Genomic DNA, 20,787 nt, shown 5'->3' with positions numbered 1-20,787 from the left:
CATTAGCTTTTCTTGATTTTATATAATTTCTAGAAATGTGGATTCGTTTTCCAATGGCACTCCAGGATAGCTTCCCAAATCTTTACCAACGCAGTTTTTTTGAGATTGGTCAAATCACAAACATTGACATAAGAACTTGGCAAGCTAACTTGGGTGTCTGACCAATAAGTGGTTCCACTTTTGCTTTTAGTGATTTTCATCAAATACTTTTTTCTTAATTTTTCTCAGCTTGTTTTCAGTCAAAAACCACCTGCTCAGTACTAATGATGACGCAACAGGATGAAACAGCCATATACCGGTAGATCTTTAATTGAAATCAAATTGTAAATGATCGAAAAAGTACTTATCTATTCACCTTTTCATTTTAAAGGAATCAAGATGCATAGAAATACCAAGGTCTAAGCACTTGGACCCCTCCTTATGAAAAATATTTTGACAAAAACAATCTACTGCACTCTTGATTCTTCATGAAATAAAGAGATTCAACATACTGAGTGTTCTTTGGAATAAATAAAAGAACATAACCCTGCAAAGGCTTTTATTTTGTGCTGAAAAGTAGTATAATTCACAAATAATAAATAAAATAGCAAACTAAAGGACAAACACGATAATAAAATTTCAACATTAAAACAAAATCTTAAGTATAAAAAAAATAAAGGTGTAGTTAAATTAAAATACCTGCATACTTACTAATTTACTTATCAATTCAGAAAGGTTAAAATGTTTTTAAAAAAGTGTTAAAAAGATGTGAGGAAACATATTCCCGTAATATTATTCATTAAGTATCTTTCATAAATTTTGCAACACATTTCGAAAAGGCCAACATAATTTAGCACCCAATTATAAAATTCATGAATATAAACTTTAAATATATATACAGAAGAGTGCATAGCATCACATCAGCACACCTAAGCAGTAAAAAGCTTAACTTAGGATATACATACATTTTTTTTATTGACATTTATATCGTCAATTCGTTTATTGATAGATGTGTATAAATTAAACTTAAAATATTTTTTCATTACTTAAAGTCTCTTGTATCCACACCACTTGAATATTCATTACTAATCATTACCACAGCTCTATACACACATAGTAGTTAAGGGCATAAAGATATAAAAAAATTTAATCGTAACAGTTATTCCATATCATAAGCTAAACAGTATATAAATTGTTAGTAATTCTTTCAGTCTGCAGTATTAGTCTGAATAAGTGTAGATTCAGTTATTAGTTTGTTATCGATTGGTGAATTATCCTTAACCAGTTGAGGTTCACTATCGATAGTTGAGCTTATGTTGTTAACCGAGATTTCCTCAGTGACTATTGAGGCCTCATTTTCTTTAGGTTTCTCGATTTTTGTAGTAGTCTTGGTCTTGCTAGATGCATTTCTGATGATTTCTATTGGTTTTTTACCAGTTGTAGATTTCATAGTAGTTGTGGTCGTTTTCGATTGGGTCGTTCGTGTTGCTGAGGCCTAAAAAATAATAACTCTTTATTTTCCCAAAAATCTATTGCAATTTGTTAGAAAAATAGAATATATATCAACAAACAAAGCAAAAAAACACTTGATAATTTGAGAAGGAAGTTACCATTTGATATTTAAAAAAATAAATGTTGAGTAAAAAAGTATATATTGTTTTTTTTTCGAATTCAGAAAATATATTTTGAATAACTACTCATTTCTAATTTATATGAAATTTTGAGGGATCTCGAGGATGCATGTTGTGTTCATGAACTCATTCACATCATTAAAATTTAAGTTGGAAGATTTAGTTTATTTCTGACAAAATAGACAAATTTACAGAATTTTAATTCATAAATAATTCATTGGCTCTCAAAAATTTTATTTGAATATACATTTCATCATTTCATTTTACAATTTTTGTATTGGCTTGGAGTTTATATATTATCTGAACCCCAAAAAGCTACTAAATACTACAAACTTGAATTGATTAGGCAGTGATAAATATTAATTAAAAACTTATGCGAAATGTATAACCTTTTTTTTTTGTTATCGTCTCTTTATAAATAATCTATGGTGCCTGGTATCAATAAAGGTTATTTATTCTGTCCCCAATTATTAGAGAGAGCTTATGTCCTAAATTTTCTAGATGATTCTTCAAAATAATTTTTCATCGATATATAAGAGTTTTATTTCAAGTTTGTATTCTATTTGATTATTATTGAATTTAAATGCTACGTTATCAATATTCAGTTGAAGTAGGAATACCCCAAGGAAACATTGTATTATCTATATAAACGATTTATATTATCATTCAAACACACAAAATTCAATTACAGTCTTTACTGATGACACTAATTTATTAATAGGCCGTGAAACATACCCTGAATTAGTAAAAACAGGTATGGAAATGTTTAATGATACAAAAGAATGGTTCACTAGGAATAGGTTGATTTTGAATGAATCTAAAACTAATCTTATACTTTTTAGAACTAATCAATTACAGATAGAACGACCTCACAATTTAAATATTGAAAACATTACTATAAAATATTCAGAAGACACCAAATTTCTAGGACTCCATATTGATGAATTCTTGAAATGGAACAAACAGATTAATTATACAGCTAACAAATTGAGCAAAATTTCATATGGATTAAGGGTGGTTCACAAATATCTTAACAAAGAATCAGTAAAAATTTTATATTTTTCCAATTTTGAGTCGTAGTTAGATATGGAATCATATTTTGGGGAAGCATTAGTAATATAAATAAAATATTTGTAATTCAGAAAAGAGCAATCAAAATTATGAGTAATTTGAAGAATAATCAAACGTGTTGATATGTCTTCAAGAATAATGGGATAATGACGATATATGCTCTTTATATTTATGAATGCTTAATTTTTGTATTGAAAAATAGGCATCTGTTCCTTTAACAACATTCCTATGGAACAAGAAGAAATGATTTTGTGCTCCCTATACAGAGGTTAACCATAACAGAAAAAACTTCTCATTACATGTCAATGAGTACAGTAAATTGCCTAATCAATTCAAAGATTTGAGGAGCATAAAGAAATCTAAGAAAGAAATAAAAAAATATTTAATAGATTTAGAATCATATAGTGTTAGTGACGATTTAGACCAAACAGAATTATAGAAATGTATATATTTATGAGTATATGTAGTCTTTTTATTTATTTTTTGTTGACATTATTTCATTGTATGTTGTCTGTGTACAAGCTGTAATAGTCGGCATATTTTTGAAATAAAGATTATTATTATTAATGAACTAATGTTATCTTTATGAATAAAATGAGTGCTTAGTCTTATCATATTATTCAAAAAGGGGCTGATGAGGTAATAAGACAGGTGTCTTATTTCAAAACATTTAAGAAACATTTAAGTACACCATTGTGAATGATAGTGTTTTTATAAAGAGTTTATTTTGAACTCAATTAATTGCTTTCTTTCTTCTTTTGGAATATTCCAACATTTTTGTATAAAGATTGAGAAGTAAAAAGCAAAGATTTATCCCAAAATTCCGAATTTCCTTACAGCTTAACCTGAAATGGAACAAAGTCCAAAATTTTTGATACAACCCTGAATATTTTTGAACTATTTGATAGAATGACAATGATCGCAATTCAAAATGATGGGGCCATTTTCTCCAAATTCAATGTAGCTATTACATCAACTATGGAAATATTGCCAAACAACTTGAAATAATGAGAAAATTTAATTTTCCAGCAATTCACCTACATTTATTGTTTTTAAATGCCATTTTTAACTTCGCCATCCATCTTGAAAATTGTAATGGAAGGTGGTATTTTTCAAAATTCAATATTAAAGTTGTACCTCTTGAACTACAAAAAAATGTCGACAATACTATGCAGTTCATTCTAATGAGGCAGTGAAAAAATGAAAGTTGGCTCATTTTAATGAACCAGCGAAAAAGTTTGAAAGCTATTCCATCTATCAATCTTTTTTTTTGTTATTTTTCACATTATTTTCAGCAAACCTTTTCACTTAATACCAATATCATGGAGGTGCATAAAAAAACAAGTCTTTCATCTAGGGCGGTCCGCCATATTGGACGTAGAATGGCATTACCAGCTAACCATGCAGTGTCATCCAAACTAAAGGTGTGTGCAGAATTTGAGGTTTAGATAACCTCAAAATCCTACACATATATAATAAAAGGAAGAAAATGAATTTGTTGGAAGCCATGGAAATTAATAAATCAATTGAAAACCCGAAATATATACCCCTAAACGATCAACTTGATTTATGTAGGTCTCCACTCTTGAATTAATAAGTTTGACAACCCCTATAATCTTTAGTGTTGAATTTTATAGTTGGCAACCTTGTTCATTCAACTACCTCGCCTTCTAGATTACCTAAAAACTCCCTATATAACCTACTTTTCAGATTTCACATGTTAGTTTTTTACTTGATAATGGGGTAAAACCCAAAACCGGTCATACAAATGAAATAACTATTGGAAATTAGACAAAAGTGTTTTGATTCATGTCAGGCATGTCTTTACTCTAAAAAGACACGCCTGAAGAATCTATTGTATAGCAAAACACGTGTTGCATTTTTGTAAAGCTGTTTAGTGAAAATGGTATCATGGTAACTTTTTTTGACACGTCGTAAATGTGAAATTTACTAATGACCAAATAATTCTATTTATCTATATTTCACCCAATTTTTTTAGAAATATTACCTTGCTTTCCACCCTACGAACACTACTAGAAGTTGTTCTTGAAGTCGCAGTCCCTGTAGTTTTGGTAGTACTAGTGATGCTTCGTGATGCTGTCAGTTTGTTGGCACTTTCTTTGTTTTGTTTTTCAGTATCCGGTGCTTTACTTACTGTTTTTGACAAGGGTACTCTGGGTTTCGGTGCAGGCGCATTTGTTGGTGCAAGTTTAGGTTTTGGAGGAGCGGTTGCCGTTCTTGGTGAAGTTTTTGAGAGAGTTACCTGAAAATGAATATTTTTTTTCAAAAACTTCAGAATTTATCAATTCAAAATAGTTGTTCAACAGAAACGTGTGGATTTTTTTTATAACGAGACTTGGGCTATCGAGTTTTTAAAATGAATATAATTTATTGGCTACATTAATATTCTACTACATATATCACAATTTTTAATTGAAAAATGCATCTTTCCATTCATTGAATGAACAGACAACAACGAAAAATGTTTTTCGTATAATTCAGCGTTCATATAAAAGTATTTGTTTCAAAGGTATTTTTCTTTTGTGTAATTCAATGTTTATATGAAAGTAGCTGTTCCAGGAGGCCTTTTTCTTTCAGTTTGTGTATGAAAATTACTTCTTTGCATGATCTACACATTCTTGTATATAGTTCAGTTTCAAAACTGATTGCTTCCTTCCTTTTTTTGAAAGATTCACAATTTTTTTTGTAACAAGATAAGAAACTAAGATCTAAAAATGTTCTACTGACAAAATAAGATCCTTCAAAGATGAAGCTAACACATGTTTAACAAAACTGAATATAGTTATAAACAATAACAAATGGACCTATTCTGGACATTAGTTGGGAGATATTCTTAGGAAAAAGAATATAACAACTGGAAGAATTCAAAAATGAAAGGAAGGGGTGTGGAACTTGCTTTTCTCCCTCCATGGAGTTACCGACAAAGAAAGCCAAATTCTGAAAAGGCATAAAGTAAGAAAAATATTCACAGCCAACAATCCAATATCCACTCTTTTATGAACACACAAGGACACGATATGCCTGTTCTAACTGCCCCAGAACTTACATTGGCCAGACCAATGAAAGAATTTCCAACAGAGCTTATGAACATGAACTAGCTGTTAGCAAATCAGATCCAGCCTCATCCCTCTTCAAACATCACCTTGAAACAAGCCACACAATAAGCTTCAGACACACCAAAACCATTGCTACAGAGAACACTTTTCAGGCCAGGATAATTCATGGAGCCAATGAAATTGAAAAACGTCCCGACTGTCTGAACAAACGAGATGATTCACAGAGACTAGCGCAATCATGGAGGTCTCGTCAAACATCTCAAAATAACTTACGTCAAAAATCCATTTCCGGCAGGCCGGAGATGGATTCTTTTATACTTTAGCCCTGTCCAGCAACGAAAATTACATTTTATTTTTTCTGTAGAATAATCAACTTATTCCAAAAATGAGAATTAAATTTTATATATTAATTTTTATGTTTATATCCATTTTATATTTACATTAGTTATATTATTTTCTTGTAAGTATTCATAGTAAGTATTAAGTAAGTGATGAAGAAAAGAGGATTGAAACTTTCTATGTTTTTTCCACTTTTATTTGTAACTAACGTTACTCCAGTTTCCTCTTATAAAGATATTTTCAAAATTATACATTTGTATAAATGAGTAAAAGTTTGAAAATATCCATATAGGACGAAACTGCAGAAACATAGAAAGTTTCAATTCTCTTTTCTTCATTATGATCTCCTACCATGAAGTAACGGCTACATCCATCAATTTATTAAGTAAGTAGTGTGTATTGGTTCCATTTGTACAAGAATACATAGAATGTGTAACATGTCAATCCAAATAAATATTAAAATTAAAGGCAAACAAAAATAAATAAAATAATTATAACTAATTTAACATCGTAAGCTTAAACAAATTAACATTTATTTACACATACACATTGTAATCAATGAAGTCGCCCCGGAGCGCAAATAATTTTTATTGTTTTTATAGTTTTGGAATAATTATATATTAAATACTTCATTAAAAAATGTATAAGTTACGAATTTCAAGGGGGACTTTTTTCCATAATTCAAAAAGGCTATACTCAAAATTCTTGTTCCTTGTTCTTTGGCTTTTTCAATAATATTACCTCTTTAGACAATAAGGCATATTTAATGTTATTTTCTTAAGCTTAATGAAATGTCTTACCTTAGTAACGCTAGACGTCGTTTTAGAAGGTGAAGAACTAGCAAGTGGTTTATTTGTCAAAGTCGTTGGTCTTGCCTTTGCTGCAGTATTGACAGCAGTTGTAGGACGAGTCAGTGCCGCTTTTGGAGCAGGTGCAGGCTTTGGAGCAGCAGTTGGTCGAGAAGTAGCAGCAGCTGGTCGAGAAGGAGCTGCTTTTGTTGGACTAACCTTGGATGTTGCTGTAGTCGATTTGTTAGTACTTGCCGTTTTTGTAACACTTTCTGATGTGATCTTTTTGACTGTTGTTGTAGATTTCACTGCTGATTTCAGGTCACTACTCGTGGCCGGCTTTTTCTCTGCTGGTTTTGGAGGAAGTGAGCTTTTTGGTTTGGTCTGAGGCTTAGGTGGTGCTGCTTTGGGGGCGGCTGTAACTGACGATTTTGGAGCTCTGAAAATAATAAAAATATCACATCAGGTGAAGTGAAATCAAACCTCAAATAACAAATCCTAATATACATACAAACCTTAATAATTTTTATACCAACCGTACAAACATTGTCAGTATTATAAAACCTTTTTAAAACACTTTTTCCTCATCATAATGAAAATGCTGTCTCTCAAATCGCGTTTCGCTAACCAAGTTAGCATCATTGGATAACTAAAACTATTCCTTACAAGCAATGTTTTCATATGCATCTAGCCGAATTATTACTTTGTAATAATGTGATCAGGGTCAATTATTTATTCCTAGTATTTTATTATTCACTACCTGAGTGATACCTAATTTTTACCTTTATTTCCAGTATCTCTCTGTATGTGTACTGATGCAAACAAAAAAATATCAGGAATGAGACCTTTATCGGTGCTCATAGTCCTCATTCCACATTTTTTATTCTGAACTTTCGAAGGCATCTAAAAAGTTCACTCATTCTGTGGCCATTCCCTATTTGAACAACACTGAAAACTTCTCTGGTCTATGTAGTGAGTAATAATAGCCTGCTTAGTTTGACCGCAATCCTCACAACTTATTTCGTAAATTCCAGGATTTTCTTTTTCTGTCTTTTGAGTTCCCAACACTTGTTTAAGTATACAAGCAGTTTTGAAATACACTTTCCTATTCAATTTCTCAAAAATTTGAACCAATCCGTTGGTGAATTTTGATTTGTATGGAAAAACTATGAATTTTGAATTTCTATCTTTCTGAAAAGCCAAGAATTTACGAAGTCCTGTTCCTAATTAACTCATCGTCTTACTTCCAACTAGTTACTTTCAATTATCTCCTTGATAACTTTTTTCTTGATATATCTTTGACAAAATGGTTGAAGTTTTCGCCATTTTTTTTGTGGGCAATAGTGTGAGCTGTCAGGGATATATCTGAAAGTGCTAGTATTCTTCATATATACATTAAATTATAAACTCTTATCGATATTTCTTATAACTGGAACATCCAAGAATTGTAACTATTCATTATTTTCAATTTTATACGTGAACTTTATATTTGGAGTTCTGTTAATGAGACAAGTTACAAAATCCTCTACCTTATTCTTATTCGTATCAAAGGCGGTAAGTACATCATTAACGTGTTGGATCCAAGTTCGTGAAAAATAATCCTACTCTTCTCATGCTTCCATTTCAAAACTGATCACGAACAGATTTGCCATGAAAATAAACATAGTCACGTTCCCTTTGAGAAAATTAATGGACATCTTTCAAATATATTCGATAAGTTGAATAATAATAATAATAATTAGAAAGAGAAATATTATTGTGTGTCTATATGAATCGTCAATTTGTCAGAAAAATGAAGACTCAAAATTTATGATTCTTCCATACGAACCAAAAATCCAACAAAGTATTAGTCAAAATTTTTGAAAAATTGAATATGAAAGAGGATTTCAAAACTGTTTGTACACTTCAAGTGTTGGGCAATCCAAAAGATAAGATGATAGAAAAGAAAAAATCTAAGACTCACGAAATAGTTTGTGAGAATTACAATAAAATATGCCCATTAAACTATACCGTCTATAAGCTCGCTGGAAGGAACATGGTTCACATATTTGGTCATAAACCAGAGATAATCAGTGTTGCTCATGCCATCGAAAATGGCATGCAGAATAGCAAAAAAAATTCAGAATAGCAATGAATGCTTTAAATTGTTGTACCTGGTGCATGACATCAAGTTTTGAAATAAAAAAAATGTGAAATGAGATCTATGAACTGTGAAAAAGGTCCCATTCCTAATGGCTTATTGTTCACACTAGTACACAGGTAGAAGAGATATGGAAAAAATGGTGAAGATTAGGTACCAGTCAAGTAGTAAATAACAAAATAACAGGAAATTATCAATAGACCTTAATATTATGCAAGATTATGATTCATGTAAAATATAAATCATTAACATAACTTGTAAGAAATAGTTTTAATTACTATAGGTAAACATTAGGTATTAGTCAGGTAGGGAAAAAAGTAAAGGTAGTGAATAACAAAATACTAGGAATTCATTAAATAACCCTCATTCAAGGTAATGATTCCTGAAGATGCATATAAAAACGTTGACATAGCTTGTAAGGAATAGTTTGTCATCTCCTGATGATGCTAACTCTGTTAGCGAAATACACACTGCCAGAGATTTTTTTTGTTCTAGAGAGGAAAAAGTGTTTTTTTCAATAGATCCATTTCACGCCAGAGGTATTGTAAAATATATATATATTTCTATCATTATACTACTAAAAAACTAAATATATAAAATTTTTGCATCTGTTGAAATTATTCTCAAAAATAAGTGTATAAACCTGAATATACAACTATTTGAAAGTATTTTGAAACCTAAAATTAAGTTAGAAGAAACAAACAATTAAGGATTCAATGACATCACATGTTATTTTACCTGATCTTTTAAACTGTAAAAATTGAATGAGCCTTTAATGCCTTGAGATAATTTTTTGAAATATTCCAGTCTCTAAAACAACAACAATTTCATCAAACTTTTAGTTTTGGTTCTAGGGATACGAAATTTTTTATTAGTCCTCATATTGTAATGATGAGACTAGTAGATTATCCATTTATTACAAAAAAATGAACATCAATTTAGATGATTGCTCAAAATTCATGTAATGGGAAATATTAGTCATTTGATATTGTGTTGAATACAAAAAAACTCACCCAGTTTTTGAAGGAGCAACTCTAGGTGAAGCGCTAGGTCTACTTGTGGTTTTTGGAACTGGAGACTGTTTGGGAGTAGATTTAGACGTCGCCATAGAGCTCTTGGAAACAGATAGTTTCTTTGTGGATGCAACAGTTGACTTTTTGTTTTCCTCAACTTTTGTTGCCGAGGCAACTGCAGCGATTGCAGCACCAGTGGCAACAGCAGCAACTACACCCACTGCAGTCACTTCTCCTGCCAATTCTTTGGATTCTGGCTTTTCTTCAACAACAGGTTCTACAACAGAGGACTCTAGCAGCGAAATAACGGGTATTTCTTCTTGTTTGCTTTCCTCGGACGGAGTGACGACAGTTTGTTCGGCAAATTCTGGGGAAATGTTTTCAGTCTTAATGTCAATTTCCTCGCTGGTAGGCTGAGGTGGTAGCGGGTAAACGCATTTATGCAAAGGATTATTGGAATACAAATCTTTTTCAATTTCATCTTCTGTAGTGCTCAACGGAGAGTTGACCTCAGGTGGTAGTGAACGTTCCAAGAAGGAATTATTATCAGTTGTGGCTACAGATTCAGTATCAGCTATAGATTTTGGTGAAGGAACCTCGCGTTCTCGGTTCAAAGTTGATGAAGGCGATCCTGCTTCTAGAACAGAAGATGTGATATCTTGAGCCACAGCACAAACTGTTGGTTGATCTGCTATGAAGCTATCCTCAATAACATCATTAACTGGAGGCGAAACTGGAGAAGTAATATCATCATCTCTCACGGAAGATGTGATATCTTCTTGAGGTGATTCTGTATGATGAATATCCTCTGTTGGATGGCAGAGTTCTACAAAGTGCACCTGAGCTTGTTCTATCAATTCCGGTCTAGTGAAATCAGGTGATGCAGGAGACTCGAGGTCTCCAGAGTCACTCTGCACACTACCAACAACTTCATCTGGAAATGGTGATTTAGATTCAGATAAATCACAAACAGATGATTTGGATTCGGTTATTTCGCAAATTGGAGATTTGCTTTCGAATAACTCAACTGCAGGAGATTTTGAAACTGGTGGTTCACAAACTGCCAACTGTGATTCTTTCACTTCATTTTCACCAACTTCCTCTGGTTCTTTCATGCACGGCAACTGACACACTGGTGTGAATGATTCAATGTTTTCATTTTCTGGCAAGGGAGATTTTGATACTGGTGATTCAGAAGCTATAACTGCAGGTTCACTGACTTCTAAAAGTTCAGGAGATTTTGCAAGCGATAATTCACAAACCTTTGTTAAGGACTCCTGCACTTCAAGATTAGCAACTTCAGCTGTTTCTGCTAGTTTTGATAATTCATCACATTCAGATACTTTTGGATGCTCCAACATATCATGAAGCTCCGTTCTTTCCATAACTTCCTCAACATCATTTGGTCTTGGTTGTTCCAGAAATTCATCTACCGGTTGAACCAACGTATTAGAAACTTCATTGATATGTTCATTCAATAAGTCACTGACTTCAGGATGAATCAGTTTCTCTAACTTGACATCAACTTCAGTTTGCTTGTTCAAATCCTCCTTTTCAAGTGATTCTGGTTGTCCTAGTAAATTACTAACCTCAGTAGCTACCGGTTGTTTCAAAACATCATCCAGTTGGTTCTGCACATTATTTGTGACAGTACTATTAGACTGTTCAAGTAAATTACTAATTTCCGTAGCTTCTGGCTGATTTAGCAAGTCATCAACTTCCGTAGCTTCTGGTTGATTCAGAAAGTCATCAACTTCCTCAGCTTTAGGTTGACTTAGTAAATCACTACTTTCATTAGCTTCAGGTCTTCCAAGTAAATCACTAACTTCCTCAGCTTCAGGTTGCAAAAGTAAATCATTGACTTCGGTATCTTCTGGGCGATTCAAAAACTGATCAACTTCAGTACTTTCAGGCTTCTTAAGTAGATCACTAACCTCGGAGGCTTGTTCCTCTACCGGACTGGTAACTTCTTTTTCCGAGACATCTGGTCTTGGTGACTCCGATAGTCTCTCCATGGTTTCTGGTGATAATAGTTCCACATCATGAGGAATATTTTCTAAAGAATGAGGCCTTTCACAAGACAGATCTTCGTTGGTAGATTGTATACTTTTTTCAGGAGATACTGTCCTTGGTTCTGGAGAGATTATCTCAGGAGTTGGTGAGGGAGATATAACCTCTACATTGGCTGGCAATTCTCCTAGCGATTCTGACTTTTCAGAAACATGGCAAAATTTCTCTTCAAGTAGATTTTCATATCTTGGTTCTGGAGTTTTTGAAAAATCAGTTTCTTCAACACCACCAAGTAAATCTTTCTCAGAAGAATCTTTCTCAGAAGAATCCTTCTCAATTTCTATCACATCACTGTCTGGTTCCAGCGGTGAGGCAAGCTCCTTCTCATCATCATACGAATGTTTGTCCAAGTCCGTAATTTGTAAAGCATCGTCATTGTTCAATATAGGTTCGCTGGACTGTTGCGGTTCACCCAGAGGATGATGTTCTGGGAGATCTGAAATGGTCTCATCAAAGTTTTCTGTATCCGGCTGTTTCAAAAACTCATCCAAATTCTCTGGTAATACTTGGACTTTGTCAAGATCAAAAGGATTTGAATCTCCCTTATCTGCATAAAAGGACATTGACATAGGATCGGATTCCTTGTTTAAAGTATTCAAATCAGTAGCTACATCTTCAGTTGCATCAGACTCATTGAAGGATGTTTCCACAGTTGCAAATGATTCATCTCCGTAAATGGCTCTTGTTGATAGTGCTGCTTCAGATTGATCCAAAAGTCTGACAGGTGTAAACGGGGCTGCATTAGGTCCGAAGTGGAATTCGTCACTTGGTAATACTTTTTTTGGTGTACTTCCAGGTTGGAATTCTGGAATTTCATCAATATTCTTTCCATTCAATATACCCTCCATTAAATCAGTAGGTGTTGTGTTGCTGTCCTGAAAATTTAAGTAGGTAAGAATTTTTGACTTGATATTCATCACAAATGATATGTTCTTGGTACTTTGATAAAAATGGGTAAAAATTATTTTTAAAATTGTCACACTACATTAGATTTATATACCTTATCATTTCGTCTATATTTTGTAAGTATATTCAAATAAGCATGTCAAATGATACGCTAACCAAGTTAGCGTAGCACGGGTCGACAGACCGTAATTTTGTCTGGTGTTGGGAAAGTGTTTTTCAATAGATTTATTTTACGCCAGAGGTTCCAGTAAGAAGTAACATAATAATTCCAAAATAATATTTATCTTGAATTCAAACAGATAGTATATGTGTAAAGGCGAATTATTGAAATTATTTGAATCCATGAAAAATCATCGCCATGTTTAACGAAAACTGTGTATTTGTATAGACAGGTGAAAAGAATACAGGAACATAAGGCAAACTGTTGGCTAAAAGATAAGGATGCGTCAGTGCCAAATAACAAAAAAATTTTAGGATACTCAATTTTCAGCAACTACCTCTCATAACTGATTGTTACAATGATAATTTCTAAAGAACAAAAGAAATCCAGTAGGTCAATTAGCCTTGGCACCTACTTCAGGCCATCAAAAGATTAATTGGAAAACCCTTGCCCAATAAATCACTGGCTGGTAATGATTTTAAAAATAATTTAAATTCAATTAAATAATTTAATTTACTATGAATTCATATTCGGAGTCCCTACAATTTGGAGTCCCTACAAGTCACATCCTTCCTAAGTTGAAACTTTTGCGAACTACAGATTAAGGAAGTATTATCTATTAACGTGCGATTTCTAGCATGGGCTGGACGATAGGCAGTGAAAATCGATCATCCTGCCTCGCGGATTTAACCATCGTTTCACTTGATAGTCGATTAGTGTGTGAAACAAATCACTCACACTAACCCAAACAGCTATCGTCCCATTGAGAAATTCATTCAAATTAAATTCATACAAAATAAAAGACGAACAACAATCTCTAAAAGCAACAAAGATAATATAAGCTTCACTCAATTTATATGAAAACTTTTCAAACATCTGTGTGTTTTTGATGTTTCATTTATTAATACAAAATTTGTCAGTAACACAGCAACCTATTTATTACCTGGAAAACAAATTTCAAGGATTTTTTCAACTTAGAGCCAGTTACCTGGTTTTAGAGTTATGTGTTAGTTTTTTTTTTCAGAAAATTCGTGAAAGCAATTTTCTTTCAACACTTAATGATATGTACCAGGAACGATAACTTAGAAATCTCATATAACTCAGAGAGACGTTGTTATTCCTAAGTGGTTCATAGGGGGCTTTTCAGAAAACACCCGTTTGATTAAACTTACTTGCAAGATGAACTTTTTAAAAGATTAGTATAAAAATCAATTGAATATACAAAAAAAAAACAAACCTACATAAACCCTGAAGGCTGGTAGATATTTTAGCAGATATTCATTCTGCTCTGCATATTAATTCACTTGGTGTAAAATAAGTTGAAAGCATTTGCATTTTAATATACTCTTCAAAATTAATAGTGACCAACAAGGTCACCTAACTATCATATACATGAAATAACGGACAACAGTGATCTAATGCATTAAAAAAATTTGGAAAGTCAAAGTAAAACTGAAGTTGAAAATATTTGTTACAGTAAGTAAATAAACTCCAAAAATTATCTGTTTCACTATTAATATCCAGACATTGATTTTTTCATAAAGTCGTTTTTCCTTTTGATTTATTTTTCTTTCTATGAATTTATGACCAGTTACTTGAAAATTATAACACTATCTATGATAAGAATCATAGAATTTTCAAAGAAATTTTGTTCAAAACGCGTTTCACTACACGGTCGCTTCACTTGTAACTGATGAACCTATTTTGAAGACTTGAAAGAATAAAATGAGTCGGACACCTCCCAAGAAGCAAAAAAAAAGTTGACTGTTGAATTATTTGATGCTATCAAAATAACAACTTTGTTGTAAATGGTGTACTGTGTCGTTAGTTGTATTGACTATAGAAATAATGAATTTATCTAAAAGCAAAATTACCATTTATACATGTAACAGGAAAATAATTTCATGGGATTTTTTATGACATTCTGTACCAAAAATAATTATAATTTAAACTGGGAGTAATGAACATTTCAAATATTTTCATTTAATATTAGCACAGAAATCAAATTTCATTTAGTGAGTATTTCAGACCGATTACACAACAATGGTGTTATTACAGACAAGTATAATTTAGTTAATAAAAAAACTTGAATCGAATCAGCATAATTTTTCCATAAAATGAATATCTACTCACTCGATTACAACTAAGACAGTGAACTGACTTTTTATTTGCATTCTTCCATATTCAACAGATATCTAATCAGTGTTAATAATAGCAAGCTTTGTGACTTCATGACCGTGTTTACACTACATATCCTGATAATTTCTCTTGGATACCAATTTTATACCTATTGCTTTTCCAAAATATTCAAATTATTTGTGACACCCAATTCCCAATAACTCATTTTATTAATTGCTCTTTGAAAATGTTTAATTTGTTTGTACCACTCAATCAATGTTTATATTACTTCCTTAACACAAGTGCTAAACTTGTGTTAAGGAAGTAACAGCTAACGAAAAACACGATGCAAAATCAAGAGCAATATCTTGCAATCCGGAAAATCTTAATAGTGAATAGAAACTATGCACTGAAACAGTGCGTGGACGTATACTCTCAACTTTCGAACGGGGCAAGATACCAGAATCGAACAAAATTTAAAAAAAAAAACATTTTCAGTACGTTTTGATAAAAAACCAGTAGAGTGACATCACTTGTCGCCGAGAGAGTACTGTTAACATTTTTTTCAAAAGGAAAGGGGTCTTGTGACATTTTGTATACAACGACCTTTAGTTTTTTTGAATTTTGATAACCAGTTTCGGAGTTATTGATGTTTGGGACTAGAAATTTCGTATCACCGCCAACCTATGTCGGATTTTTTAAATAAATATTCTTTGTAAAGAGAAACGAATTAGTAACATTTTTTGCAGTTAAACCGATAGCATTTAAACCTTGTTATCATTCATCTTATACTTCGGTTGGTAGGCGGGCGGTTCGACATAGGTGCTTTGTTAACTCAGTCAATCGACCGCCGTGTTGGTCGCTGGTTCAAGCCACAGGCTGAACGATCGATTTTCACTTGCTATCGTCCAACTCGTGTTAGGAATCACACGTTAAAAGATAAGACCTCGTTAGTCGTTAGCTCGCACAAGTTTCGACTTCTGAGGGTTGTCGTTCGTAGGGGTGCTAAAGCTGCTTAACGGAAAAAATAATTTTTTTTCAAGATAAAAAATCAACTGGGCAAATATTCAGAATGTTCCTCTTGAACCTCCTGACAGTAAAACAGTCTATTTTTGAACTGATTAGGAAGTTTTACAATATTTTATAACGTTTTTGAATATTTCTGTAATGCTAGCAAAAGTTTCGGTAATTTTGTTTTCAAGTTCCTGTTTTGTCCCAAAGGACCACAATTGTCAGTTGATATCAATCCAGCCAGATATAAGGAAAACAGTAGTTTCATCCGTTGATGAAAGAATTGCAATAAAAAATTGTTATCATAATTACTTACACTGTCACCATTGTGACCATTGCTGTACGATTCCACTTCACTAGGTCTGGACTTGACTTCTTTTTCGAAATCGGAAGGATTAGGTAGATTGATGTCTAGTTCATTGACAGGCCTTTTAGGAGATTGGGATATAACGTGATCATTTATAAGTACCCTACATGCCGGTGATGGAACACTTCTTGTTGGTGAGACTGGTACAAATTCTGCAGCGTTAGGATTCAGCTGAGACATGTTGTCGTCCTCTTCGGGAATATCGGCAACCTAAGCAATTGGAATAGCGTTTAAAATCGATTTTTCAACTTACTACTACATCAAATAGATGTAATTGAATACATGAGGGTTAAAAATATGTAGGCTTTATGCATTTCCAATTGCCTTGTACTTTCACTTAGAATATTTTAACGTGTCCCGATTTACTGTGCAAAAAATCGGGTTATACACGTTAAACCATAAAAATACTGTTAAGTAAATCAGATAGATAGATAGGCAAATACAGATAATTTTTAATGTCAGAAAATATATAAATATATTCATATCCACAAGTACACGCAAAAAAATATATATACTCCAACTTCACTTATTTTAAATTTATTATAGAAGCACATTTAAAAATTTATAAATATATTTCCATCCGCAAACAGCTGTAACAGTTGTAATCAATTCAGATATTACTGAATTAGTTATTATCATTATTATTATTATGACACTACAACTTCACCTTATACATAAGCCAAATTATAAGCTGTGTGATATAACTCTCCTTCATTCTGCAGGCAATTAAATACCATCATTGAAACACATAACTATGGTGATTACCTTGAGCAAAGTTATACTGATATATTTTTTGTATTATGACTCCAATATCAGGACTAATTCGATAAATTTATTCGTTTTAGGTACTCATGATTTTGGAGTTGTCAAAGTATCTTAGAAATTAGTGATTGGGTATCAAATACTAATTTTATGATTTTATGAAAGAAAGGTCTACTTCTCCATCTTTATAAAAAAAAATTGTGACAATCTCATCTGAGACTCAAACGATATCAAAACAAATGCTACAACTACCAAATCGATCAACTGCGAAAAATTGAATACCTTCATTTGACATCATAGATAAAAATATAGCAGGTATTGCACATCGATTTTCCCACATTTACGTTTTTTCTCTGGATTGTTATCAGTAAGATTAGGTAACATGAATTATGTGGATGAATAAATTTTTATCTCCTTGAACTACCTTCAACAAAAATCCATATCGATGTTCATATACAATTGTTTTAAATATTAAATATTCTTTATTGTAACAACATTGATCTCCATAATCACCAAATATTTATGAAAGAAATACACTATAATACTGAAATATTAGTATTATGAAAAATGAACCATTTGGATATCTTATTGATAATTTAACTTCCTTGTAAGCCTTCAAATTTTAAGTCTGGTAACATTACCTATCATTTGTAATGAATATTTTTGTCTACATTGTATTTTAAACTCACCTTTTGTTCTGGCACCGGAGATATATTTTCTTTATTTGCTTCCTCTCCCTTGATATAGTTCCACTCGTCCTCGGAATCACTGTCTGCTACGTTTTCCTCTAACCCTCTAACATCATGAACTGAAACAAAGAATACACAATCACTCTCAAGAATGATAACAACAAAAACTCTCACCACAAAATGAAAGGAACAATTGGACAAATATCATAAAATGTCAATTATCCAATTAAACAGAAAATCCCTCTCATACCCCTGAGATGATTAAACAGACCAAAAATTAAAATAATTTTGTAAATCACAGGGTTACTATGATAATTATATACTTGGGTGCTAATATTTTACATATACCTAATATAAAAAAATCAAGATTGTTTTCACAATAACCTTATTTAATACATAAATCATGAGACGGGTATGTAACAACTGAATTGCACACTGTTCAGTATGACTTTTTTGAAAAAGTACATAGAAAAATAAATAGAGCTGATTATGCATAACACATTGGAGTCTCTAGATATTAAGTTTTAAATAAAGTTAGATATGATTAACGTACAATTATACACAGTGGAACACAAACTATATATATATATATCATTTAAATATTTCCAAGCAAAATAAAATATCTCTGTGGTGTGCACACCTGAAAGATCAGATTTTAAAAGACCCCAATACAGTCTCTGTGTAGAAAGTAAATAATACAAAGGTCTCACAGGTACTAAAATTTAGAGGGTTCACAATTGAATTCTGAATTCTTTGAGAAAGCTACCAACAGATAAATTCAGGAAACACCTTTGAATAATTAAACTGAACAAAGTGATTTTTTCATCAAAAATATTTTTCATGTAATATCTAATGGACTTAAAGAAGCAGTTAAAGTGAATTTAAAAAAAAAATTATTAAAACAAATAGAGACTGAATATTCGATAAAACAGGTTTCAAAGTTAAAAATATAGAATATAAATTGAATGAAAAAATTTTTATAATGATTTAGGAATAATTCAATGGATATTTTTTACGATTTTCTTACAACAAATACTCGATTCTTCAGAAAACCAACTGGCGACTGGGCGCCATCTTCAAATAAAAAAATTTAAATGGAAAGGGGGGTCTTGTGACACATCATTTTGAAGCTCCTGACGAATATTTCACAACTTTAGAATATGAAGTCAATATCTTCACCTACTACAAAATGGCGGAACATTTAATGATTTCCTGAAGACAAAACACATTATATTTCTATTTCTAGATATTTCTAGAAATATTTCTTTTTATCTGCCATATGGTAATTCCAACAACTCGATAAGGTTTGTTAAGTTGTTTTTTGTTTATAAAAACTACAAAAAATGTCAGTACGACAATGAACATCATCATGTTAGAATATTCTCATTTAGTTTTTGGTTTTACTAGTAGACAGGTACCACATCAACATTCTCTAAAATGGTTAATTCTCGTCCATTGGAAGAAAAAATTGAAGCGATTTTTATTTACGGTGCAACGCGTAACTTTCACGAGACCGAAAGGATTTTCAATGAACGTTTTCCGAATCGTCCTATCTGTAAAAAATATTTGAGGGAACTTGTATCCAAATTCACAACTACCGGTAGTGTACATAACAAAAAGCCCCCAGGTCATCCGTCCATTCCGGAAGTACAGCAAGTGCAAATAATTGGTGAGATGGTAGTAAATCCTGAACAATCTACTTATCCAATAATTGACAGTCTTCTTATTCCGTCGCGAATGTTTGTGAGGTGTCTCCTTCTACTGTGTGGAGACTTTTGAAGAGGAATAGGTATCATCCATACAAAATTAAAATGGTACACCAATTAACTGAAGATGACCCTGATCGATGAACAGAATTCTGCGAAATCATGACAGAAACCATTGCAAGGCATCCTACCTATCTTCACAATATTTGATTCAGTGACGAATGTACATTTTTTAATCGGCAATGTTCACAGACAAAATTGCCGTTATTGGAGTGACACCAACCCTCACATTTTCCGGGAAACACATGTCCAATATCCTGAAAAAATTAACGTTTGGGCAGGAATATTGGGAAACCATATTGTAGGACCTCTATTTATTGGTCAAAATTTAACAGGGGAACTGTATTTGAATATGTTTCATCTGTCAATTTCACTTGAAAATAAAGTATTCATACATTAATCTCATTATCCCAAATTTCAATTTTTTGAGTTGACCCGGACATTAGAGAAATATACTGTATAACTGACTAATGCCAAGGGATTTTTCGTCTATCATTATCAACACGAAAAAAAATATACCACCCTTAATAAGAAAGCATAACTCTTTTGAATGTTTACAATTTATACACCACTATTTTAGGTTAGTTTTACGCAAATTTTGTACTCTTTTCCCGAATTTTGTACTCTCTATTTAAGGAAGATATCGAAGCTTTTTCTTTAAGCTGCAGATCTCAAGAAAAACACCTTGCTGAATTAGACTACGCCATAATTTTAGGCTCATTTAAGCCCCTTCTATCGCCAATTTTCCACATGTTAATTTATTTTATGAGTTCTAGATACTTTCATTACCTCAGGACCTAATAAATAGAAAGAACTTTTTGGACATGATCTTGAAATATGGGAAAAATTGAAATTCACTGAGAATTTTAGACCCAGGCTCGAATGAGTATCATAATTATT

The 20,787-nt window shown here is 32.1% G+C and overlaps 1 protein-coding gene across 1 annotated transcript in view; it reads right to left on the bottom strand.

Moving 5' to 3' along the window:
• Window positions 1–523: 523 nt before the first annotated feature.
• Window positions 524–20,787, bottom strand: part of LOC111502771 (uncharacterized) — a 358,694-nt gene continuing 338,430 nt past the window's right edge. The window contains exons 10-15 of the mRNA XM_074173303.1: window positions 18,122–18,240; window positions 16,620–16,880; window positions 10,039–12,983; window positions 6,898–7,324; window positions 4,690–4,944; window positions 524–1,474 (exon numbers count right to left, since the gene is read on the bottom strand). Of these exons, the coding sequence (XP_074029404.1) occupies window positions 1,187–1,474; window positions 4,690–4,944; window positions 6,898–7,324; window positions 10,039–12,983; window positions 16,620–16,880; window positions 18,122–18,240 (4,295 nt within the window). The 3' untranslated portion in view covers window positions 524–1,186. The remainder of the gene's footprint in view (window positions 1,475–4,689; window positions 4,945–6,897; window positions 7,325–10,038; window positions 12,984–16,619; window positions 16,881–18,121; window positions 18,241–20,787) is intronic.

Source organism: Leptinotarsa decemlineata, unplaced genomic scaffold (assembly GCF_025532065.1).
Source record: "Leptinotarsa decemlineata unplaced genomic scaffold, Ldec_3_MD MMD2_tig00000218_RagTag_RagTag, whole genome shotgun sequence".
NCBI lineage: Eukaryota > Metazoa > Arthropoda > Insecta > Coleoptera > Chrysomelidae > Leptinotarsa > Leptinotarsa decemlineata.
This window is presented reverse-complemented; position numbering and strand designations above follow the sequence as displayed.